Source organism: Rhinolophus ferrumequinum, chromosome 2 (assembly GCF_004115265.2).
Source record: "Rhinolophus ferrumequinum isolate MPI-CBG mRhiFer1 chromosome 2, mRhiFer1_v1.p, whole genome shotgun sequence".
Taxonomy (NCBI): Eukaryota; Metazoa; Chordata; class Mammalia; order Chiroptera; family Rhinolophidae; genus Rhinolophus; species Rhinolophus ferrumequinum.
Window position 1 is genome coordinate 23,905,139 of NC_046285.1, and position 27,694 is coordinate 23,932,832.

The 27,694-nt window shown below is 33.5% G+C and overlaps 1 protein-coding gene across 1 annotated transcript in view; it reads left to right on the forward strand.

The window, feature by feature from the left end:
• The window catches only part of EPHA3 (EPH receptor A3), a 356,361-nt gene that overhangs the window by 278,368 nt on the left and 50,299 nt on the right, over nt 1–27,694 (forward strand). The window contains 8 exon segments of the mRNA XM_033092431.1: nt 3,970–4,094; nt 6,240–6,402; nt 13,139–13,241; nt 13,931–13,998; nt 19,253–19,378; nt 26,934–26,960; nt 26,963–27,033; nt 27,035–27,106. Of these exon segments, the coding sequence (XP_032948322.1) occupies nt 3,970–4,094; nt 6,240–6,402; nt 13,139–13,241; nt 13,931–13,998; nt 19,253–19,378; nt 26,934–26,960; nt 26,963–27,033; nt 27,035–27,106 (755 nt within the window).

The following is a 27,694-nucleotide window of genomic DNA, read 5'->3' on the forward strand; positions in this document are numbered from 1 at the left end:
AGTGGCTTAAGATTAGGGAAGAAAACACCCAATGAATAATTCAACCCTTTCTTCCCAGAAAGTTTTGTTTCCTTAGAAGAGAAATTGGAAAGCATTTGACACCAGCTTTCACAATACATGTTACTAGGTAACATGGGGTGAAACTATCTGTCCAGTCCTCTGTCATGACCAAAGAAATATTTTAAAGAAGAATGCATTGAAAGAGCCATGAGAAAGTCCAGTGTGACACCACAAGTTATTATTATTTTTTTTACTATTCATCATGTTCAGAACTTTTCAGTAGTGTAGTGTAAGTTCAGGAAAGCTTCATGAAGGATGATTAACTGTGTGATTCATGAGCCTCCCTAACCTTTACTATTTCCCTCCTAACCTTCACTATTTATCTCTTTTATTTGTATTCTTTTAAGAAATATTTCAGTGAAAATATAATACATTTAACTTAACATAATTTTCTTCATTATGTCTCTTTTTATTTTCCAAAGGGCACATATATCCAGTTGTATGCAGAACAGCAAAAGCTAAAAATCAAATATTTGTTCCCTCTCAAATACCAACACAACAAAAATGTATATTACACACTAAGGCACTATTTTAAAGAAAGCCATTCACTTATTAAGAATTATCACCTTCCTACTGCTTTAATTTTTCTTGTTATTAGTTTCTTCCTTTTTTTCCCTCCTGCAAAATGCTCCATTTACTAAACTGCATAAATGTGTGGACCATTTTTGTAACAGACCTGTGTCAATTTCGTCTTCTTAATAAGAGAATCATTTGTATCATTTAAGGTATATAAAAGAGACAGCAAATTAAAACTCTTTATCCTGGGAGCATTCAACAGTAATTGCTATTTTAGCTTATACACCAGCATTTTGCCAGAAAAATCTGTGCTGTCACCTCCTTCTATAAATTTTCATCTAGTTCTGAGCTTTTTCTTGAGTCTTAGGATAGATTTTTTTTTTCATTCCTTATAACTATTAGCCACCAATCTTTCAAATCACAAATTTACAAAAAAAATAAAACGAGAAACAAGGATAAAATAAATCACAACTATTTTATGATATACATTCTTTTATACAGAAAAGAAAAATAAATTTAAAGAATCTCTATGGATTTTGGAAATTAGTTCTTTGAACAAATCACTCTTTGATATCTGAAAACTAACTAAAAGAAACATAATCCATATCACTTTCTCATTAATATTACAAATTATGTTACAGCACATGAGGAAGTATGGATAAATTATACTTCTGGACATGAATTCAAAAATGTTTTAGAAAACTTGTGGATACAGAGCGTGGATACAGTGGAGTGCTTATAGAATCTGTCTCTTTCTGCAGTGTTTTATTATGTCTTAAAATTATTTATTAAGGGAGAGAAAAACAATTTCTGTTAATTATTTATTAATATTAAAATATTGATGAGAATTACCTAAATGTAACAGGATTCCAGCTGGTGCACTGGGGTGAAACTGCTGAAATGCAGCCAACACAAGGGGCGTATATTAAAAGAGCAGAACAAATGACTTAACGGGCCTAAAAGCAGCAATCAGAAAAGGTTCATTTAACTTAGAGATGGCACAAGCTTCGAGCAATTGCCTCTACTTAAGTAAGTGTGGAATTACAAAAGGCTATTTATTACAGTCCTACAGGGCTCTGCAGCTTGCTCAAAGACTTTTGAAGAATTTCAACAGTTATAAAGTCTTGCTCAGTGCAGAAGCAGTAAAATTGGGCAGATCCCCAAACAGCCTGCATAGCTTTCATTAAAAAGTTAATACAATCCTCCTCACAATTATTCTTTGAAATGAATTACTTTCTCTTTTTCTTTAAGGAGAAATGCTATAACTGGTAATTTTCAAAACTTCTTTGAAAAATGTATTTTAACTACCAGGAAAAATAAACCAGTTTCACGGTGATATGGAATGAATGTAGGGTCTCTATGGGTTTACCAGGAAAGTTTACCAACATTCAGCTTCTTTGAAATGCTCTGTAAGAATACCTTAGTTACTTTATTAATGAGTTTACTTCAGCAGGAAAATTAGTGGAATTTCTCCATTTATTTTTTGTACAAAGAGCAAAATTTGGATCCAAGGACATCGGAGTTGAATTTTTTCTATTAGCTATTGGATCATGAATTGATTTTCTAAGTATTAGTATTAGTGCTAATAAAAAAAGTAATTTTCAATTATTTAACAAAGATTTATTTATAACTCAGTGAGTATGTTTATAAAATTTTAACTAAATATAGACAAAATAAATTATCTTTTTCTTAGAATCAATTTCATTGAGTATGTTTATAAAATTTCAACTAAATATAGCCTAAGTAAATTATCTTTTTCTTAGAATCAATTTCAGAGCAGCAAGCCACCAAAGGGGTGATGTGAGGTCATTTTGGGAATAAAACAATAATATTAAGCAAAAGAAAAGCAAACGTGAATGATAAATGATAAAAGGATATTGATTACTAATGGAAGAAAAAGTGAATAAGAAAATGAATTTACTTTTCCATTAGAAAAGCAATACCTACATTTTCCTTTGGCAAAAGATTAGGTATCATTCTCAGGCCATCAAAGCAATGATGCTTTAATTATAAAAGAGTTCATAAGAAGATTTTGCAAATAATAGAAAAAAAAGGATGGGAAAATTATCGCAATTAATTCTTTGTTTAAGTTTACAATTTCCAATGAAGTGTCACAGGGCAAGCTTAATGAAAACTCTATTTTAAAATGAGGAGTAAAAATGAAAGGCATTTATAAATAGGAGCAATTTAAATGAGAGGTTGGGTATACAAAATCTGGCATGTGATAATCACAGAAACATTAAATCAGCAAAGCTACTGATATCTATTGTGGGAAATACAAATACACAGGGTTCTAAGTCTCCGTGATTTGAGAAAACTCGATAAGAATATAGGTCCTTTAGCAATAAAGAACAATTTAACGGTTAATGTACCTAAGAATTTTTGATTTTTTGTTTTTTTCATGTTTGTAATTTATTTTGTTGCATTTGTTAGGGAAGAATGCCACTGAACCTCCAGTAAGATATTTCGGTTGGCCAGTGTACCAAGATTGAGATTTGAAACCAGAAGTGCATGGATGGAGACTATGCATTTTTCTTTTTAATGGAAGGATTTGAAGTAGGATATTACTTAAAATATATTTAATCTCCCATTAGAAATGTAGGTGACCCTATGATATCTGATCCAAATGGATGCTTTTTTTACTCATAGTCTATACTTTTGATAATTCATAATAAAACATAACAAATATTGAGTCACCACTCAAAATATAGCTTGAGAGTTATGATACAAATGGCAATCATTTCCTTGACAGTTCTTATTATTTTTTTAAGAAATAAAAATATAGAAGCAGAAGATTGTTGTTTCCTGGTGTATATTTTTTTCATGAGAAATTTTTGTCAGAAGTCAAGATATATTCTATTACCTGTTCAAAATCCTATCTATTTTACTATACACTGAGTATTATTGTTACCTACCTATAGATACCAGGGGACTCCTTATGCATAACGGATTCCAGGCCTCTTACAGAGTTATGTATGAAAATGTTATCAATGAGCTGAAGAATCTGGCATTAATAACTTTGCAACATTATAACAAATAGGTAGTCCTGATGTTTTGTTCTTATTTTAATATATCAAATATATTTCATTGCTTACATTAGAGTAGCAGATTGAAAACATCTGCTCACTTGCCACTATTCCACGAGCAGCTGAAAATCTCAGCTCATTTTCCATAGGCCTGTATGTACCAGGGCTATAATCCAGCTGCTGAGGCTTGATATGGGGCCAGATTAATACTCAAGAGCCTTTGAAATGGAAATAATGTTTTCTTGCCAAAGATTAGAACAATGATAGACTCCATTTGCTGTTTGCTTCTCTCTGTGCTCTTCCTACCACCCTTCCCAACCTGATTAATTTGTCCCCCCGCACCATCCCCTCCATCCTCTCTCTACAGCTCCATCACCTATCATGACAATTAAGAAGGATCGGACATCTCGAAACAGCATCTCTTTGTCCTGGCAAGAACCCGAACACCCTAATGGGATCATATTAGACTACGAGGTCAAATACTATGAAAAGGTGAGGAGGTGATGGGAAAAGGTTAGGAAGTGCAGGGAAAGAAGTTACCGTCGCATGAGCTGAGCTTTTGCAAAGAAACCAGCGACATTGCTAGGAAGTGGTAGAGCTCTGTGTAACTGTGGGCATGTGATACTTTTGATTTACAGGTAGAGAGGCGTTTAGAAATTATTGTGTAGAATATCCCCCATTCTACAGCAATAAGCTGCAGCAGCGATGTCACCGCCAAACTTAAGCCAGCTAGCGTGACATTAGAAATGACATTTATGTCCTTCTACATCAACATCCGTGCTCTACCAACTATTTTACAGTGATTCCTTAACCTGTTGAGAACTATCCCTTAGTTCATTTTCCTGAGCCTCGTTACTTAATCTTCACATTCACATGAATTTCATTCAATGCAGCTAGGAACACTGAACTAATAACAACCCCCTGTATTATTAAACTGATGAAGAGAAGCTTTCTTGACTTTGTCCAAGGAAACTTAGACGACAGGAATGGGTATAAGTCTGCCTCACATCATAAAATTGAGGTTCAGTAATAAAATTATTAAACAACAGGCCCATGGTTATTTATAAGTAGAATTTAGGCTGTGATGTTTCATCATTAAATAGCATTTATTTTTTCCTGGTTATAAATTATGGTGAGGTTTGAAAGCAAGATGTATTCAAACCTTATCATCAGAGTTGAGGGGTTTTATAGCTACTAATATGAACACAACATATTTGGGTATCGGTTGCAGTTTACAAAGAATTAAAAATAAATTGTGTGTTTATATAGAACTTTATATTTACACAACACTTCTGCATACATTATTTAACTTAAAGCTGTCTGATAATCCTGAGAAAGCAGGCAAATAGGCTCTTTTACAAATAAAAAAATTGAGTTAGTGACGTTATTTGAATTTCTCACACCCTCACAGTTAATAAATATTGGGTCTCTGTTTGGAACCCTGACAGCCATGACTCCTCATTTAGTATGTATTCCCTGCATTCCCTATCTGCCTCTATATGACAACGGATCATTAGAGACACGAGAATTATTGCAATGATCAATTGTGCAAAGAGCATAATGTGTAAACATTTCTTTGCAATATTATGAATGTTTCACTAGATTTTGAGCTCTCTTTCTTGACTGTCTAGTTCACTAATGATGGTAAATAGAACGAAATTCTGGGTATATGTTCAATACATTTTTTATCAAATGAAATAATTTTTTCTGTAAAATAAATATATTTGACTTCATTATTTTATATATTAACTCAAAGGCTACCTAATACATAACCAGCATCTTTAACTGAAAAGTGTCTGTAACCTACAACCTTTTTTCTGCAATGTTCTATTTAGTTTTGGTTGAGGATATTATTCCACATAACCTATTCCAGGCCCCGCCATGCAATGGTGGAAGAACATTCCATCATTGCTCAAAATCAGGCAACCCATAAAGTGCTCAGTCTCTATTAATATATGTTAGAGGAACAACACAGTTCTGTGCAAAGCCAATTTTTTTTAAACAAGGCTTGACACAAAAAGACTTTACTATTAATGTGTAGAGTGAGTCTCTTAATGCACAGTGTGAATCTCCCAAAGGAGATCTTTTTGGGGAAATAGTTCTAGACTTTGATTTGGAGTCCTACTAAACCACTGTGACTTACATGCAATGCAAATATAGTTGATGCTGAGAAAGTTATTCATGTAGAGCTATATATAGAAGTTTGTCTTTTTTAAATATTTTACCATTGATAGAATATTTTCTATCTGAGAATCTGTAGAGCTTTTCTATTAGGTTGAATTCAAAAGGATATTTTCCTCTTTGTAAATTTATTCTTTTAATTGGGTTGAAGCTTTTTTTCAGCCTTGGCTTTGAAGAGCACAGATTTTTGCTCAGATATTCACTAATTGGTAAGAATGAAGAACTAACTTTTCCTGCTTTATGTGCAGGGCACAAATTATCATATCCAAATTAGGAAACTCTGTAAATATTTTTATCTTAAGAAATATTTTAGAGAGTGAAATGATTATCATATCTCTTTTATCTGTTACAAGCTCTGTGTTAAAATTTAAAATAATTGGTTATGAACGGTTCACCTTTTTACCACTTGATACATTGGGAAGATTTGATGTTAACATGATTTTTCTTACCTCAAAGCAGGAACAAGAGACAAGTTACACCATTCTGAGGGCAAGAGGCACAAATGTTACCATCAGTAGCCTCAAGCCTGATACTACATATGTATTCCAAATCCGAGCCCGAACCGCAGCTGGATATGGGAGCAACAGTCGCAAGTTTGAGTTCGAAACTAGTCCCGACTGTATGTATTATTTCAGTGTAGTGTATGGGGCGCGGGTCTGTTGTAAAGGTGTCTGATAATTCACTCTCACTCTCTCTAAGTTTTAACTAAATGTAATAAATCGAAGGTACATTGCTTAGGACACTTAACAACTTGCATAGCATTGGGTCTGGGTATTTGTGTTTGTATGGATATGCATCTGTGTTTGTTTGTTTGTTTCTCTTATATAAATCAAACACATTCTAATGCCTGGAGTGATTCTGGTTTTCTGTTAGTCCTAAATTGCTTTCAGGAACATTATTTAGTATGGTAACACACTTCCAGTGCCAGTAAATACAAATATTCCAGGTCCATTGAATGAATGATCCACTAAATTACAATTGAAAAAAAAAAAAAGATCTGGCTGATCTATGAGGATCCTAATTTTGTTTTAATCCTTAACCCAGTCAACCTTGTAGCACTTAGAGATTAAGATTTCCTAAAATCTGATTTATCACTTCATTTACATTCACAAACAATTTGAATAGTCCCATCTGTTTGACCCCAAATTTGGCTAAAATTGGCCTAAAATTGGCAAACATTTTCCCCAAAGCATTTTCTTTCCTTTGAATGCATTTGCTTCATACTAGAAGAGATTTCTGATAAAATATAATTTTTAAAAAGGTAATATCATAACTATGGTGCTCATATAAAATGACAAGTTAAGTATTTTATTTAAATTATAAATTAATGAGACTAATAAGAAATTAAAATTGGTTCAAAGGAAAATTTGAAGAACAGATACATATATACACGTGTGTGTGTCTGTGTGTGTGTGTGTGTGTGTAACCAGAAATATTTAAATAAATTTGCTAGTACGTCCCAAACTGGTTAATATTCTGTAGAAAAATAAATGTAATGATTGGGGTCATCTTTTCTATAGCACATATCAATTATATCTCTAGTAAGCGTCATGTTAATTATCGTGGAAAAATCGTGTACATCACTATAACTTTTTTTCAACTTAACCACACAGCTGTAAAATAGCTTAGAAAGAATCAACGATTAACACCCTTTAGATACAGATTATCCCAGGGGTATCTAACATAGCCCAGCCCTCCACTAAAAGGAAGCCCAGTAAACCTTTGACCTGTCTAAATATGTCATTTTCCCCTGACACCTATATTTCCTATTTTCTAAATATTTTGTTCATGATGTAAACATATATTGTTATTGGTTTGGTAATATTTTTTATGCCCAAATTTCATACCTTATAGAAACACTCAGGATTAACAAAAAATTATAAAAATGGCTTAAGTTACTATGATAAAGTAAGTATGTTATGGCACACTTTTTGTCAGACAATTAGATATGCTGCTTACAATCACATGCTGCAAGCTATTGAGATTCTAGTGTTCTTAGAAATCATATGCTCACAGAGGAAACCTGATAATTCTACTCAGAGGAAGCTGCCATCCTCTAATACACAAATCTATACTGTTAGCCTTCTCCGAATCCTCCTGTGATGGAAGGAGCATGGGGAAACCACTCGAAGGACATTGGAAACAACATGCTCTAAAACACCATGAAAGTCACGTGAACAATGTTTAAAACAAATTTAAAACTTTTGATAACACAATAACAAAATATAACTGCAATTTAACATTAGTAATTCTGAATCTTTTTTTTTTTAATAACTTTGAAGTGGTGCAAAGAAAGTTTCTCAGTTTGAAATGCTTCTGGATTGCCTTTTTTCATACTTTTAAATGGTTGTTAGAATTAACAACAACAAAGCTGTATTTGATTTACCAAGAATGACCCTAAGTCATAGTTATAAAAAAAGCAAATGTTTATTATATCCTGTGATATAACTTAGGCATATTGAGGGCAGGAAGGTCAGCTCCCCATTAGAGAAACTTTTATTATGTTCATCTATATTTTGGAACATCAATCTAACCTTGCATGTTCTTATTTAGCATTAACCCTATCTGATAAGTAAATTTGTAACAATAAAAAGTTCCGAAATTCTAATGTGATTCCAGATTTATCACAGATATTGCTGTTATACATGAACTTCTAATAAGTTCGTGTTATACATGAACTTCTAATAAGGCTTCTGTGTCTGAAATCTAAGAAATATTCCATTTAAAAACTACAAAGTCTTAGGATTTTTGCCAAATATGTTTTATATTTGCAGTACTCTGTACTATTGATTGACAAAGAGAAGATGAAAAGAGGATACAAAGAAAAATACAAACTTTTTAACATCCCACTCTCTGTTTATAGTTGAGTCACACAGTTTTATTATTTTTTTAATTAATTTACTCATATTGCTTCACCATAGAAATCTTCCAGACTTTAAATATAGATGAGGAAAAAAAAGTACTTATTGTCTTAAGGGGAAAAGGACAAAATCAATTCTCACTCCATTTTTAAAAATCAAAATGATATACAGTTGACCCTTGAACAGCTTGAAGGTTAGGGGTGCCGACCACCTGTGCAGTTGAAAATCCACATAAAATTTAAGTTGGCTTTCTGCATAGGCACATTCCCAACTGTGAATCAAAAATACATATTCATAAAAACTCTAGGGATTTAAGACTCTTATTTGGTATATATTGATATTTAATAGATATCAAAAAAAGACTTGGGTTTAGGGTTTTTAACACTTTGCTATTCTGGTTTTTATTTTTAAAACGTATATGAAAAGTTCTCATTCATAACACACATAAATATTTCTTAGTCAAGTACAGTGTTTTAAGCTGGAGTTCAGGTAACATTTTCTGATCTGATTTATAGTAAAGATATGGACGCACAGTGAAGCGTATATATTTTTTAAGTGCTTTAAAAAGTCTACCTTTTTATGTATCAGTGTTTTACATTTATTATCATCCTCCTTTCACAAATGAGGAAACAGAGGCATAGTGAAGTTAAGTAAGCTTTCTAAAATCACACAATTGGTAGGTGATGGAACCCATATATTCTAGAACCCAAATATTTATGTATCAGTATAATATAACATTTGTATAAACATTTCATTTGATTCTGTTCTGCAAGCTATTCAGATACTGTCATTTGTTTTAAATAGATGGTCTAGGACACAGGGTTTATATGTTTTTTTTTCTGAGGATGCATGGCTAATAAGTGAGGTCAATGAGCCTACAATCCCCAGATTTTGGACTATGACTGATCCAGTGCTGCTACTTTACATATTAAGAAATAAAGATGTTAAACTAAGATACACAGAAAGCATAGAATGTAGGAGTCAAAGAGTATTCCTAGAGAAAAGGCAAAGTCCACCAAAGCCAAAAGTGCCAACAATATGGCCTGTTTGGGGAAGCAAACAGTCCAACTGTCTGGAAACCCTCAGTGAGCAGACATGATATCTTCAATAAGGTTTCTATGTTGATTGAATTAGTTATTATTTGTAAAGTGCTTACAATATCCCCTGGTATAGTAGGTGGTTTATATGTGTGTATGTGGGTGTTTTGTGTTTAAATAGTAGTACATAATTTGAACATCCAAGGAATTTCAAGAACAAAGATATGTGGGATTAAACTGAGTTTTGGAATTGGAGGAGTCTACTGAATATTACTCTCCAAGAAGATGAGCCTGAATGCTTCCTACGTCCTTGTTATAGTTTTTAATGAGCGGGTCTGTACCAAGTTTAATCTCATGGACCCCATTATAGGACATTAAGACAGCCTGACAAATATTGAATGTAGTCATCATATAGAGAATTATGTATACTAAAATTAGACATTCATTTATAATTTTGTAGAATATAAGTACTTCTGCCAGTTTTCCATCAGGGAAATGAAATAATAAAAATATATAGCATTTATTGAACACTGTATGTGTGGCACTATTCTAAGTGTTTTATTTTATTAACTCATTTAATCCTCACAATAGCGCATTATGTCACACAGAAAGTAAGTACAAATCCAGGCACGTTGGTTCAGGAGAATGAAGTAGCCAGTCTGTTTTAAGGAGAGAAAGCTGAAGGATGGATTAGATAGGAAAGTGACTTGAAACGGGTTGTGGTTTCCTTGTGGGAAAACATATTTAAATTGAATTTCTATGACATGTAATAGATATCAATTTTTTAACAGTATGCCACGTAGAATTATTAAACAACTCTATAACATTTAATCCATATTATTCATTCAAATGTTTGCTCATTTCAGTAACAAAAATGATCTGATCTGAGTATGTGCTCTATATAGTCTCTGGGATTCGTAAATATTTTGTGCTAGAGGAAATTGTAGAGAAGCCTTAGTTTAATCCTGTCTGTGACAGAAAAAGAAATAGAGACTTCTTTCTTCAATCATGTTTCCCCTCCCAGTTTCACTGACCTTTACTTTATATATTGGCTAAAATTTACCGGAGAATGTAGACCACGATGCTCTTTATAAGTTATCACAGTATACAACATGAAAGGTATCAGATAGTTATTATTATATGTTTATGAAACATTATTGAATCGCTAGGTTAAGTGATTTTACAAACTATTCACAGATCTGTAGCCAATGGGTAGAGAGGTAACAGTTCAGGTCTTCTAGGAAACAGATATTAAGATGGATTTACAAGAGCTTTATAGGCGGAAATACAGATAAAGGATAAAAAGGGGAGGAGCAGAAAGAGGGCAACGGCACCTCAGAATGAGATGTAGGTCAGCATCTCTGAGGAGGCTGAGGGAAAGAAGAGAGTTGAGGAGGACAAGCCTCAGACAATGCAGTTCTGACGGCCTTGCCTTTCTGATGAGGAGCTCCAGAGTGAAACCTGCCCCTAGATGAGTCCGGCATTGGGCAGACATGGGCTGGCTCCAGTCCCCTGCCAGGTTTAATCACTGAGGAGAGCATGGCCTGTGCATGAGATTGCGGTGGATTTTAAAGGTGCAGCAGCTGGAGGCTGTCTGCCCACTGCAGACTTGGCAGCAGAGAGATCCGAGAAGGCAGTCCCATGACTGCCACAGTGGTATAAACAATAGTTTGCTGGTAGTAAAGAATAAAGTGCGGCAACAGTTTATATTACGAGTGTGCATGCCATCCTGCATAGTCTAAGCTCTTTTTTCAAATGCTCGGAAAATGTCTAACAGCCTCTCTGCCATGTTTCTTTATTTGCATCATTTAACTAGTCCCAAAACTATTTTAGAGAAAAGCTTCCAAATGTAGAATTTGATCAGGTTGAAGATGTGTTGTTGGCTTCTGGAGAGGCGAGAGAATTCAAATAACCGAATTCACTCTTCTAAGCTCTCCTTTTGATACATCACTCATTCTTTTGTTTAAGCAGCACTTACCACAAAAGAAATATATGTTAAAGTATGAGCAAATGAAATAATTGTTCCAGGAACTGCGTGCATTTTGTAAAGTGTAGAGATTAGATATTTATGGAGTTTGTTAAGCAGTTGAAGCTGGAGATTTAGACATGGAACAGAGCTGAAGGCATTTTACATGTTCTGCTACAGAATTTGCATTTTATCCTGAAAGTGATAGAGAACCCTGCAAACATTTTAGGCCACGAGAATGATGGAATCACATTCATGGTTTAGAAAGAGTACTCTGGTGGCCAGTAAAAGGAAAGGCATGCAAATAGAGACTGGTTAGGAATTACTAATTGTAATCCAGAAGAGATATGAAGACATAATCTAAGATATTTTAAAGGGCATAGAGATTAATCAGATCTAGAATGATCAAGAGAGGAAGACGACAAGGTGATTTCACATTTTTGATCTACTGCCTTGCTACCAAATGTTTTGGTCTGGAATCAGCTGCATTAGCTCCACTAAGCGGTCATCAGAAATGAATAATCTTAGTTCCCATGCCAGACCCACTGAATCAGAAACTGCTTTTTCCAAAAGATACCCAATATGAACGAACATTAACATTAGAGAAGCACTGGTCTAGGTCAAGGTCAGTAAATTTTTCCTGTAAAGGGCAATATAATAAATATTTTAGGCTTTGTGTTTATATAGTCTCTGTTGTTCCTACTCTATTTGGCTATTTATTTATAGCATAAAAGCTGCCATAGACAATGCACGAATGAATGCGGTCCAATGCAATCTTATTTATGGACACCACAATTTAAATTTCATATAATTTTCACATCACAAAATCTTCCTATTTTGACTTTTTACAACCATTAAAAACTGTCAAACCATTCTAAGCTCCTGAGCTATACAAAAACTGATGGCAGGCCAGATTTGGCTTCAGGGCCATTTTTGCCAACACCTTCCGAGTGAACAAGTAATGGGCCTTTCGCAAAGCTAGGGAATACAGGGAGAGGGACGGTTCATTGATGGTATATGTTGAAATCCATAGGACAGGTGGTCTGCCACCTTTTAAATAAATGTAGATCTTGAAGAATAAACCAGCTTAATTAGAAAGCTTTTATCATTTCATTTGGGGAACTCTTACCTGTTCTTCTCTCTGTTCCTCCTCTAACTTCTGCTTTATCCATTGAGCTTCTTATGAGTGAGAGAAAACCAGTCCAGTGTGTTTCACACAGTAGGCATTCAAATAGCGTTCGATGGATGCCACTAAAACAGAATATTTAATCTTATTAATTAGAAGTTCCACACAAAAGTATAAGAAATGTCTATTTTTGTTTAAAACTCAATGAAGAATTATGTTTACATTGTATCAGACAGTAAGCTGTATTTCAAATAGAAGCAGAATTAATGAATATGCATGACTTAATTTGTCATATTTTCCATGTAGATGTTAGTTAATTACTGGTCTTTTTAATTTCTTTTTTTTTTTTCTCTTCAACCTCACAGCTTTCTCTATCTCTGGTGAAAATAGTCAAGTGGTAATGATTGCCATTTCAGCGGCAGTAGCAATTATTCTCCTCACAGTGGTCACCTACGTTTCGATTGGGAGGTGAGTTCACAGTCTGTTTTATGACTTACTTTCATTATTGCTTTGCTTGTTCCCCTCCTCCTCCAATTGCTGCTAAAATCTAAAGAGTGTGGTTAATAATGTATTTTAACAAATAAGAATGTCTCCATTGACCTTTCTACCCCTTCTTTTGTTTCTTCATCTTTAGCTTTGATTTTCTTTTTTCCATTAAATTCCCACCCCACTCTCCAATACACACCACTTTTCTTCTCTCTTTTGACCTGACTCCTAGTTTTTACTTTCTTTTTCCAATTATCCCTTCACTCTTCAAATACACCTCAGGTTTCCCTGACGCTTTCTCACCCGGAACACTGGTAACACTGCACAACCCTAATCACTAACAATGGAGACTTTACCCTTCATTCATTCTAACAGCAGTTGTTAAAAAAATACTATAAACACTTTCTAAGGCCATTATAAAAACTCAACTGAAGGGGTCTGCACAGTGGGGAAGTAACCCTACATATCTCCTCATTAGGCAGCTTTCCAGTGTCCCCAGAGAAGGAGGCTTTCTATAGAGGATTTAGAAAATATGAAGTCATTAAACTTTCACTAAAGCATTTAATTGTTTGAGGAAAATGCTTTATTTTTGTGCTTTGCACATTCTGAGCATAGATAATTGTTTTAAGTATATATTTTTTCTGTGTTCTCTTCCCTTTATTTATCTCTAGGTTCTGTGGCTATAAAAAGTCAAAACATGGTACAGATGAAAAAAGACTTCATTTTGGGAATGGACATTGTAAGTTTCGAAACTGTTTTGGCTTTACCATTTTAGTTTTAGCGGTTGTTGATTTATAATTGGATAACTGCATCCTGACATAGAGAATTCAAAAGTAGTTTGATGGAAAAACTGAGCAAATTAAATTTATTTTAAACAAAGAAGGAGATTCATGGCTCTGCATTAAGTGATTTTTTTTCACGGCCACATTTCAGTATATGTTAGCGAAAATGAAGGCTAACCTGTGGTTTATATTCAAATAATGCACATGATGGGGAGTAAGTATTATAGTGAGCTCTGCATGACTAAAAGGAAAGTATATCTTCAATTTCCTTATTACTGTCCTTTGCTAAAACCTAAATAGGAGCCTTTCCCCTTTCCTAACTGCCAAGTAATGGTAAACAACCTCTGTTTATGTAAAATGCCTTGCTCCATTTTTGTCAGCCAACCAGGAGAACTCCTTTAGAATAAACTGTTTATTTTGTAGTTACATGATATCCAATTGGTAGGAAAGCCAGCACTTCCCCCCATATTTAATATCAACCAATTTAGTTTTTTAAAAAATATTTTCTAAAAGAAATACTCTTTTAGGAAACAAAATATTTATATCTAATAAAAAGACTCATTTTTTTTTTCCTTTTTCTGGTAAAATGAATCATCCCAGACAAGTATTTTGCTTTTCCAGACTATGGCTCCGTTTAATGTGGCAATTACGAGTCAGTGGCCTTAAAGGGAATAGCATGTTCGGATGGAAATTAGTATGGAGACAATACTCAAGTTTATATGCTCTCAAATAATCTCAATATAACTAGTACAGTTTTCTAAGCATTACTTTCTTTGGCATTCACTATTGCCTTCTAAAATTATTTTCAACTCAACGTGATACTTGGTATCAGTCATTAGCTTTTCATTTAAAAATTATAGCTTTAGTTGTAACTCAAGCAAAAACTTGATGACCTGCTGCTGACATGCAGGAGGCAGACAGTAGCTTGCAGAAAACAAACAAAAAAAAAGAGTTTTCCAAAATGCAAGTTGATGTGGGATGGACACAATGCGAGAGTTTACGTTGCACGTTGTTTGTTTTATTCATCTTATTGCTGTCATTATAAAATAATTCACTGAAAAAAAGCCAAAGTACTACTTTTCTAATATCAACATTTCATCATTTCAGATTAGTTAGGTTAGTCATAAAAGAGTACATGAACAAATTAAAGGATTCTTGTCTAGCTTTTTTTTTTCATGGTTCCACAAAACACCGAAAATTGCCATGCATAAATTAGTCAGACCAGTTACATTCCTTTGGATTAAGTTGCTCTTAATTTGAGTTGGACAGTCAATGTAAATATTGTCTTTAGAGCAAGACCATACTGATTTGGTTCTTTATATGGGAATTATAAATCTCATGAAGTTGGAGCATTAATAAATGTCTGTGTGCCAATTGTATGCAGGTTTCTCTATCACTCCGATCTGTTTTAGCTATTGGTTCTTATGATAAAGTTTGTTGAAATTTTAATTTTTTTCAAATGCACAATATCCTTATGATAGACAAACAAAAAGACATGCACTTTATCCTAGCTGCAAGGGCATAAAGTAACTTATATGCATGTCGTAAACTTTCTGCACCTTAATACTACAGCTGGTTTATTTTAGACCATTTATTTGGTATTACTTTAAAAAGCTCTAGCTATGAACTATTCCCTCCAGCCTTGTTACAAATCCCATAATATCGCTTCAAAAGGAAAGAAATGTGTTTCACCTCCTAAGATCCTGTCCCATTGCCCTCTCTGGCTGGGCCTTTTTACTTTTTTGCTATCCTTAGGGCAACTCATGCTGGTAAAATGGAAATGTAAATTATTGTGTTTGCACAGAACGAGCTGTAAAGTAGTGCAGCTTAACACGTGTGCATGTGTTTATTATCTGGTTTTCTTGACACAGCCCAGTTACTCTGTATGTTGCCCTTAATTATTGGTGTGAGGGGATTATGTGCCTTGCATCCTGAATCACCCGATTCCTGGAATCTCTGGGGTCTGCTGTTAAAAAACAGCAGCCAAAGCTCCCACAGGGAACAGGCCATTTTACTTGGGGATGTGTGTGTGTGTGTGTGTGTGTGTGTGTGTGTGTGTGTGTTTATATTTGTATTGTTTCCCCAAATGTCATGTGGATAGAAAAGCGATTTACTCAATTTTAATTAATCACAATGAATTTGATTGATTTTATTTGGGAATGATTATTTAATTTTCAGGTTATTTAGTAATACATCTCTAGGGCTGGCAGGTACTGAAGGGTAACTCTAAAACACAATTTCAAGGCTTTCTAAAGCCAGTGCTTATTTAAAATACTTGAGACATTGTTTCTGGTAACAAATTTTATAATCCTTTTGTAAATTTTGATGTCAGTAAATCTCTCACAAATTGATTTCCTTAAGTTTAGCAGAGTGAGATATTTGTAATTGTTTAACTGGAAAATAATTCATTTTTACCCTATTTTTTAAGGTTGTTTTTTTTTCCCCCTTGAAAAGGAATGCTAGATTTTCTTCTTACATTACCATTTCTTTACCTTACTATAACTAGTGACAGAGCAAAACTGGTTGAACACAAATCATAACCTCCATTTGCTGGGAGTTGTCATTAAAATATAACCAAATTGACTAAACAAAAAGATTCTGACAAGGCTTTATTTCCTAACATCTTTTAGTATGTCTATGGCTACTTTTACTGTTTTCCTTACTCCAAAGCTTTTCTTTGTATAATAGTTTGAACGTATATGTTTCCTTCATCTTTTTGCTTGTTTTAAGGGTAAAGTGTTTTAGTATTGGAAATGCTAGAAGTAGTTTTAGTGTAGTAATAAATTATAGTAGACCCCTGGACTAAAGAGAGACCCTGTTGACTGTTTTTATAGGACACAATACTATTTGTAATAACAGCAAAGGCATGCAAATTCATCTGTGAGCTCAAAAGAAATGGCCATTTCTGAGCCCAAATTCTGTCTCTAGGAAATCTCGATGATATGAATAATTGTGAATACATATTCTTACATAAAAATACTAATAATGACATTTTGGGGCACTCGCACTAGGCACCTGAATAGCAAGTTTTCAAGAGCTTTCTTTTCTATGATGTCTAACTAATTCTTTTTCTGAGCTATTCAAAATAGAAAAAACTTCAAAAGTGGAGTTTTCACTTCAAAAGCTATTCCACACATAGTTTGCCCCAAGCAAGGACAAAAGACTTGCTGTTTCCTCATTTCTGTGGATATTGACTCCCTAACTACTGGTGTCTTCTCAAATTATTTGCACCTTGCCTCAAGATAGAGAGTAGTTACTCTTTTGCCCAGGCAGTGTCAACACCAGGCAGAAGTAGTAGTGTCAGCCTTTCTTTTGTGTTTTCTATTCACTCCCTCACTCTCCCATCTCTATTCTGCTGTTTCAAAATCATCTTAAGAAACAGTGGAAATGTAATGGCTGTGTGCGATGTCAGAGGGGTAGTAGATGGGGGCAGGGGGTTATCATTGTGTGAGGGATAGAAATGATAAATGTCTATTATATTGTTTTGTACACCTGAAACTAATAAAAGAATAAAAATGAACAAAATAATAAAGAAATAAAAATTTAAAAAATTAAAAAAGAAAAAAGAAATACATAAGAAATTTTAAAAAAAGACAGAAAGAGCTAAGGAAAATAGTTTTTTACCTCCCATCTCTCCTGGCCACCATTTTTTTTTGTATTCCGTTTATTTTTATGCCTATATTTCTTGACTCAAAACCTCAATGGAAGCTTTGCAGGAATGTAATTTATAATGTGGTATCATCATGGCACTCGCAAAGTGAGTGTAGGTCCACACACTAATCATTTTGTAGCCCAAACTCTGAAATCTGGATTCATTGGCCTAATGTCCATTGTGCTGAAGTTTCTCAAAACAATTGCTGTCATCACAGTATCTACATCTATGTCATGCAAACTACAACACTCATTCAAAGAAATCTGGTCATCACAGATTGTTCAGCTGTGATTTTGCCAAAAAGATTCTTTCATGATAAAGGGATCTTGGAAAAAAAGAATGTCTTCTTTTTTATTTATTATTTTAGGATTAACAAATCTTTCAATATTCTAGTGTGATAAATGAAAGAATATATCACCATTAAGCATCCACTTCCCTTGCTGAAACAATGTTACCAATACTTTCTACAAATGTTACCAAATTAGAAGGAAAATCAATAATATTAGTACATACACTGTGGGAGATAAATTACATTTCCTTTAATGTTAGAGCATGTTTATGTACTTTAATAGATCTTAGGCTCACTTTTTAAAAATTTAATTTTCTTTCAAAGAAAGTTAGTTTATTGAACATTCCAAATTGTTTCTAATATGAGCTATTTTCCCAAATGATAGAAAACTCATTAATATTAAATCAAATCCAAAATGATTCTCCAGTAACTTTTGTCTTTGCTATTTTGATTACAGAATATTATGAAAATGTTTCACATTCAGAATAATTAAACAAATAAATTATGAAGGGGATTTATATTTAATAAGCTATAATATGATTTGTCTTTGCAATTTAGCTCCTTAGCACCTTAATTAAACTTATAGAGAATAGTTATATTGCCTTTAAATATGTTGAAAATCTACACAATAAGATTTTAGTTAACTGATACTATATTAATATACACCTTAATACCCATATCATATATGCATAAATTCATATCTTAAACTATATCTATCATTGTAGAGTGGGACTTTGAATGTGAATGTTAATAAAAGCAGAAATGTCAGAGAAAAGACATGCCATTTTATACACTGTAATTTGTCTGTAATTAGAGTAGCTATTTCCTCCTTATGAGAGGATTTCACAAACTTTGATTCATTGTCAGATGTGGCATTGTGATAGATACTTTGTTACTATTTGTAAAATCATAAACATTCAATGGGGTGATGGCGTTCATTCACTAGTGCTACTGAAAGTAATTACTGGGCCTACACAATTTTTGAACCATCTTTAAGATCCCCCTCCATGAATGTCCATTTTCCTTTTGCATAGAAAGCTCACTGCAGTTCATCTTTATGTTTCATTGTGGGGAACTTCTTTTTGTAAACTGTTCAACCCTTAATCCAATCTATCTGCCAATTTCTATGATACCTTAGAATAAACTAAAGGTCGGTGCCCTTTATCATAATGGGGATTATTTTTAACCAATCATGTTATTATAAAATATGCTCAATAAAGGTTTTATAAATCTAGCTACAATAATGCCTTTTCTTCCTTTCCTTAAACAGTAAAACTTCCAGGACTCAGGACTTACGTTGATCCACACACATATGAAGACCCTACCCAAGCAGTTCATGAGTTTGCTAAGGAATTGGACGCCACCAACATATCCATTGACAAAGTTGTTGGAGCAGGTAACCACCACCGTAGTTTACCACTGCCAATCTAGTGTGTTAGTAACAAGTTACAACTGCACATAGGAATCCTGCCTGAGATTGCTCAGGTTCTCAAGTTTAAGTATATTGCTATGAAAAAGGACATTTTCTGATTTGATTTCATGATCAAAGGCAAGCAATATATAAATGGGCATTTAATGGGATATAATGATTTCAAAGGTGCCAGACCTACAGACTTACAGACTATGGCCAGCTTTTTATTTACTGAATTTCAGAGGCGGCAACAGCAAAAGCTCAATCTCCCCATGGCTACGCTGATCAAGTGTCACAAAGACTATTTGGCTAAGTAGGGATAACAGGATAAAAGTGTGTCTTACTGTAAATAAGCCTACTAAGTGAAATTTTGGATTTGTAGAAAAAGGTAATTTTAGAATCCTCTTCGGAAGTTAAAAAATAGACACACAAAATAAAATCACAAATGATAAATTTTATGGCAACTATTTTGAGTGGATAGTTTAAATAATATGAAGTGCTCCATTTTAATACTTGCCTGTAATTTTATACAGTCTCAATTTATTTGTATTGACTCTTGCTTTCTAAGAAGAGTCTCTTTGTCCTACCCATTAATTTGCTCTATCATAAATTCATGAATACATACCTATGAAGTGATTATTAATAGCTGTTGTATATTTCTGATAAAATTATAGAAATTTATAAAATAACAGTATTTTATACATTTGCACATAAACACATGGACATTCGTAGTACATGCAGTGTGCATTTGAATACTACTACTGCTCCAAATGAACAGGACTGTACAATAATCGCTTTACACCCTCATCTCATTTCTCAATATTGCTTGAAAAACAAATAGAAACTAGTTACATTGATGTGGGAAATAGAGTGAAAGGCTGAGAAATTAGCTCATTGAATTATGCACAACATATCAGATCAATGTTCTGCAAGTACGATATTTATGACTGATGCTTTTTATACAAATGTGCATATAATTTTCTCTGTTATTGTTTTCTATACACCAAAGCAGTATTTAGAACTGAAGCCGTACTTACTATTTAAGCAGTACCATCTGAGTAATTCATATTATCTAAATAAAATGATAATTTATTAAATCTTCCTTTAATTTTCTTAATGTTGTATCCTCCTAAAACTCACACATTAGGTAATATGAAAATATTAAACTAATGGCTCATGAAAGGAAGCTAGAGTTATTTTTTTCCCACAGTCTAAGACTTAATAATATTTACCTTCATGATACTTCTATGTTAATCCGGTTAAAACACGTATATATTAATTACTCGCTTTCGTTTGTGTAGTTCTCTCTGTGAACTAACTGCTCCATGGAGCAGAGGGTGCGTGTCATTGTTTAATGTTGCCCCACAAGAGTGCACTCTTCTCCAGCATGGAAGCCACAGTGGCAGAATAGGACTTTTCACACTCAACTGGAAAATCTGATCAGAGGAGGAAAAACCCACTGACGCTCCGCCAAAGTTCAGAAGGCCAGACAGACACATTGGAACTCGAAATTCGAGAGCCTCTGAATTAGTAAAAGCTTATATATACAGATTTTATTGACAAAGAGATTTCTAGAACATGGTAGTGTGAGATAAAGTGTACTCATTAAAACTGGTATCTCATAAATGGGATAAAGGGAAGGGCTACTTATGCTGAATCAGTAATCTCTGATGCTCATTAAAGATTACTATGGATCTGATAAGGGGCTAATATCCAAAATATATCAGGAACTCACATAACTCAACAACAAAAAAAAACAAACAATTCAATTAAAAACTTGGCAGAGGACCTGAAAAGACTTCTCCAAAGAGGACATACAGATGGCCGACAGACATTTGAAAAATGTTCAACATCACTAATCATCAGAGAAATGCAAATAAAAACCAAAATGAGATATCACCTCACCCCAGTTAGAATGGCTATCATCAACAAGACAAATATTAACAAGTGTTGGAGAGGCTGTGCAGAAAAAGGAACCCTCATCCACTGTTGGTGGGAATGCAGATTGGTGCAGCTGCTATGGAAGGCAGTGTAGAGGTTTCTCAAAAAATTCAGAATAGAATTGCCATATGACCCAGCAATCCCTCTCCTGGGTATCTACCCAAAAATTCTGAAAACATTTATCCATAAAGCCGTATGTGCTCCAATGTTTATTGCAGCTTTATTTACAGTGGTCAAACACGGAAACAACCAAAGTGTCCTTTGATAGATGAATGGATAGAGAAGTTGTGATGTATATGCACAATGGACTACTATTTGGCCATAAGAAAAGATGAAATAGTACCATTTGTGACAACATGGATGGATCATGAAATTATAGTGCTAAGCAAAATAAGTCAGACAGAAAAAGTAGAGAACATGTGATTTCACTGGTATGTGGGATATAAAACTGAAAACAATAAAAGAACAAGACAAACAAATGAAAAAACAAAAACTCATAGACATAGACAATAGTTTAGTGGTTACCAGAGGATAAAGGAAGTGGGGGGTTCTAGAAGAGAGTAAATGGGGTCAAATATATGGTGATGGAAGGAGAACTGACCCTGGGCTGTGAACACATAATGTAAGATATAGATGATGTATTGCACACCTGAAATCTATGTAACTTTACTAACAATTGTCACCCCAATAAACTTTAATTAAAAAAAATAAAAAGAATATCTCACAAAAAGAAAAATATTAAAAAGGATCAATTAAAAAAAAGATTACTATGGATCATCTTTCCCTTTCTCTATTCAAGCATACTGTAAAAAATTAGGCAAATACCCCATTTTCAGGGTTTTGTTGCCAATATTCTCATTTGCCACATTAAGGGCAATAAAACTGTACTTATTTAGTTTTCAAATAAGTATATCTTCAAGTTTGGTTATGCTTCTCCTAGAAGATTTCAATATGCACACTCAATTCTAGTCTGTCTTGACTAGTCTTTAAAGGCTTTGGCATCTCTAAGATGAAATATGAAATTAAGACTTTGAAACATTCTGTTCTACAAAATTTTAAATAGCCATGAAAATAGAGAAAATTGTATGAGTATAATGAACTTGCATGTACCCGTTTCTACAACAAATATAATAACAATCCACCCAGGGCCAGCCTTCCTTCATCTACATACTTACCTACTTCCTATATCCTTTTTAATTTTTTAAAATAATTTTGTATATAAAAAAATGAATAATTTTGCTTAATTGATTAGCAACTATCTTTCATTGTTAAAAGCAGAAATCTTTTGGTCAAGGACAGAACTTTCACAACTAAACATACAGAAAGACTCTATATACATATATGTGGGCTAATCCTCTAATTTTCTGTCAGAGCTTAAATACAAAGAAATAGGTAAAACAGAGATTTTAATTTTATTCCCTAATCCAACCATTATTTCAAGGATTACTGAATATTTCTAAAGGTAGAAAATATTTATTTAACTCCCATTCTGTGCTGGGCATTCACTTGATATTTAATTGTATTAACCTTGTAGATAAGTAGTATTTTCATTTCACCAGATGAAGACACAAAAGGTGAAAATTTGAATAGCCCATGGTCACATAGTTATTAATTAGGAGAGAAAATTTGAATTTGTACTTTTCAATGTTGAAGTCCATGCTAGACACTGATGATAACAGTGGTGCTTTTTTTTTAAAGATTTTTGTGAGGATGAATTGCGATAATTCATGTATAGTGCTTAGCTAACATATCAGCATTGTTCCATCTGTATTTTTGTTTTGCTTCTTTGTATTAAAATAGTAGAAGGAGAATGGGCTTTGAGGCTCATGCAAAGAGTCATTTTATTTAAACAGAAGTACATTTTTCTTCCATTTTAAATGATACTGGTGTAAGAAATTTAATTTTGAGCAATTGTGCATCTTAAGTCAGAATATATTATACTAATATCATAAAGCATACTTTATTTTATCAAACAAATACTACTGCAATTATTAATTAAAAAATCACACAGTATCTTTTGAAATTATCTTTTTGTAGGTGTGCTTTTATATAGAAATAATAGGATCTAAATTTTCTTCCTTATCGGTGCAAAGTTAATTGAATAATACCATGTAAAATGTGGCTAGATGGAAAGGTCAGGCAGTGTTTTCCCAGTCTTCATTAATTTTTGAGCACAGTTTTTTAAGTTATTATAAAGATAATTAATATTTACCATTTATATTTCTAATATAATATATTGGTGACTATTTCTAGTGTTTGATGAAATAATCACATTTCTAAATTTTGTGATTTTTAAAAATTAGCATTACTGAAACATGATTTTCTGAAATTTGAAGGTGGATACATATATACATATGTCCAAATATCCCATTGAGGAGAAAGAAAGGAACTCTAATCTGTCCACTTGAACTTCAAACCCTTCCCCTTAATCTCCCTAGTGAGGTACTTTTACAAAATGCTCTCCTCTAGAAATGCTTGTCTAATGTGACATTATATCACCATCATCATCACAGCCATCTCTTCTTACATTAATCCAGTATTTGTCATTTTTAAAAGCACTTTTATGTTTATTTTTCAATTTGTTCTAACTCTTGAGAGGTAAATAGATAATTTATTCTTCTTAAGGTGGGTTTGAACTCGAAGAGGAAAATATTGACTAACAGTTAGATGGCACTTACTATGTGTCTGGCACTCTTCCAACTGCTTTACATACATTAATTCCTTTAATAGCACAAAAACCTTATGAGATGGACACAATCGGAGTTCCTATTCTATAGATAAGGGGACAAAAGCATAGAGAGGTTAAGACACTCACTTAAAATCACACCGCTAATTAGTGACAGAGGCAGATCTAAATCTGCCAAGACAAATCAATTCCAGAGTCCATGCTCTGTCCCACAGCTCTTACTGTCATGTAAACTAACTAGTAAGTGACTTGTCATTTAGAATAAGTGGTGATTACATCCAATTTTTTTCTGCCAATGCATTTTATTATTTTTAATTTAAGTATAGTTGGTATACAATCTTACATTGGTTGTATATGTTTTAGTTGCACAACATAATGATTCGACATTTGTATGCCTTACAATGTGATTCCTACTAATTCTAGTAATTTTGTGATAGGTGTGAACTTGTCACAATATTATTGACTGTATTTCCCCTTCCCCTTTTCACCCATCCTTCCACCCCATCCCTCCTGGTAACCATCTGTTTGGTCTGTTTCTATGAGACTGTTTTTATTTTGTTTTGTTTGTTTGTTTTGTTTTAGAAACCATATATAAGTGAAACCACATAGTATTTGTCTTTCTCTACCTGACTTAGTTTATTTAGCATAATAATACTTTCTAGGTCTATCCATGTTGTTACAAACGGCAAGATTTCATTCTTTTTTATAGCTGAGTAATATTCCATTGTATTCATGTACTACCTCGTCTTTATCCATTCATCTATTAATGTACACATAATTTGCTTTCATATCTTGGCTATTGTAATAGTGCTGCAATGAACATAGGGGTTCACATAGCTTCTAGAATTAATGTTTTTGTTTTCTTTGGATAAATACCCAGAAGTGGAATTGCTCTGTCGTATGGTATATCTATTTTTAGTTTTTTGAAGAATCTCCATGTTGCTTCCACTGGGGCTGCACCAGTTTGCAGTTCTACCAACAGTGCACAAGGGTTCCCTTTTCTCCACATTCTCAACCAACACGTTATTTGTTGAATTTTTGATAATAGCCATTCTGACTGATGTGAAGTAATATTTCATTTGCATTTTCCACCATATTGCCTCATAATAGTGGCAGAACTCTCAGAAAATGAAAATTCATCATGGGTGCCTCCTAGTGGTTTGCCCAAAATTAATGTTTACATGAAATAAACTGTAGCTGTCTGGTAATGTTTCAATAACCCTGCATAAATAAGAAAAATTTACTCTTGTTTATACATTCTAACGATGATTTATTTTGCATCATACCTTCTCTTCCTAATACTCACACATCTATAATGACGTGTTCTTCCTTAAAAAAAAAAATCAATGACCATTCTCAAGTTCTGGCCCTAATTCTCTCTGTAATACTAAAGAACATTCTAGCAGCAGGTATTGCTATCTTCTCTATATTTCCTCTACTTTGTTGACCATTAGATCTCTGTGTTTTTCATTGTGTCTTTCATTCTGTTACCACTTGATGAATATTTATTAAGTAAATGTATAAATAAATGCCTTTGGACCTTAAGTGACTTTGACAAGTTGTAATATAAGTCGTTGTTTTAAAAATAGTGGCAAGACTGGATTACTAAGAAGGGGTCAAGTCTGTGATTTGAGAAGCAAGCCATTTGTAGTGATGCAGTCGCAGATCAGTAAGACAGCATCTGCTGCTTCTGTGGGTCAAACCACTCACTTGGACAAAAAATAGACAAGTATCTTATTTGTTGATACCATCTCTCTGGCTGATCCCTGGGGCACGAAGATTGTACAAAAACTCACAGTGAGAAGGTTGGATCAAGAATATTATTCCAAAAAAAAAAAAAAAAAAAAAGAATGTTATTCCATTCCATAGAGAGCCTACAAATGGATCAGTCAATTCATTCATTTCCATCAAACCTTTCATTTGATATTTCAATACCATTTTTTAAATGTTGTGCAAAACCAATCTTACAATCCCCGCAATATTAGGATTTCTTTATAAACAAGGAACATTATATGGATGGTACCACTTTATGACTATCTCTATGGGGCAGAGAAATGAAGGAAAGGGTCTCTGATCTCAGAAAGTTCAAAATCTAATGAAAGAGCAAATCTTCTCAATAACGACGTATATGAAGATGGTGCTGAAACTAGTTCTAGGAAATTTTATAGCAATTGGATTAGACTATATTACAAAGTCAGCAACACTTTACGTTCAACAACTTCTGGATTAATTGTTCATTTGAGACAACTTTTTAAATTGAAGACTTGGAATGTGAGAAAATATTTTTACAGTGATTCTATAGATAAAAATGTGGTATCTTTTATTTGATACTGTTATATTATTGTACATCTCCCAGAAGCCCAGAGAACTTTACAACTATTAGTATGTCAATAACGCAATATGCCGATACTCCAATAAAATTAATTTGTAGCAGATGCTTTGATTCTCATTTCAGGGAGTCTGAGTATATTGTTAAATTGTCCTTTGTAGTAAAAACAGAATAGTTAGAAACATCTGACATTTAATCCGATGCTCAACCCATAATATCCCTGCCAGTCTGTTGATTACCCTGAAGAAATGGTAACTATAAGAACAAGGAGTGAAAAGTCTAATAGCTAAATATAGCTTTCAACGTTCCTCTTGTTCATTTTGCATTCTTCACAGTGTGGGACTTAAAAATACATGAGGCTTCTCACAAGGTCCATTTCCCACTAGGGTGCTTCTGGTGCTTCTTAGGGAGTCTCAGATTACCATCTTCCAAATAATTTGGAGGCCTACAATGTATATCTTCCAGGTCAAAGGTATACATATTTTGTATGAATGATTAATAGGAAATAATTGTTGTCTACCGCTAATGTTTTATTATGTAATTGCTTCCCTTTTGTTGTTGAGTTGTTCTTTGCTTTCTAACAGGTGAGTTTGGAGAGGTGTGCAGTGGTCGCTAAAACTTCCATCCAAAAAAGAGATTTCAGTTGCCATCAAGACCCTGAAAGTAGGCTACACAGAAAAGCAAAAGGAGAGATTTCCTGGGAGAAGCAAGCATTATGGGACAATTCGACCATCCCAACATCATTCGACTGGAGGGAGTTGTTTACTAAAAGTAAGTAAGAGTCATGAGACCACATTTGTGCTGTGGAACAAAGGGTGTTTAAACCCAAACTCAATCATTTAAAATTTTTGATCTTTTAAAATTATTGTTTTTTCATAAGTACCTATCATTCATAACAAAAAGACCAGTTTAAGATTAATATGTCTTTCTGTGATAAGAGAATAAAAATACTTAAGAAGATATTGTTATATTGGCAGTACTATTTTAGATCTTTAAAAAGTTAAACATTTTTTAGAGTGAAACATTGGACTATATTATATTAATACAGAATGATTAAAATATGGTTAAGAAGTGGGAAAAGTGATAACTTAATTTTGACAGAAATTGTCAGGAACTCCCAGCTAGCTGCTTTTTCTTTTATTGTTCACCAGTTTTATTTAAGCTTCCATTTTTTTTTCCCCTTTGGCTTTTGGGAATTATGGGAGTTTGGGGAATGCTTCTGAGCTGTAAAGTCTGGGATCACATCAGGCCCAAGGTCTTTTCTTGGTTCTCTGTGGATTTCAAACAATTCTGATCTACAGCCCCACATGGCTTCTTGACTGGTCTGGGGAGCTCTGGCTCACAG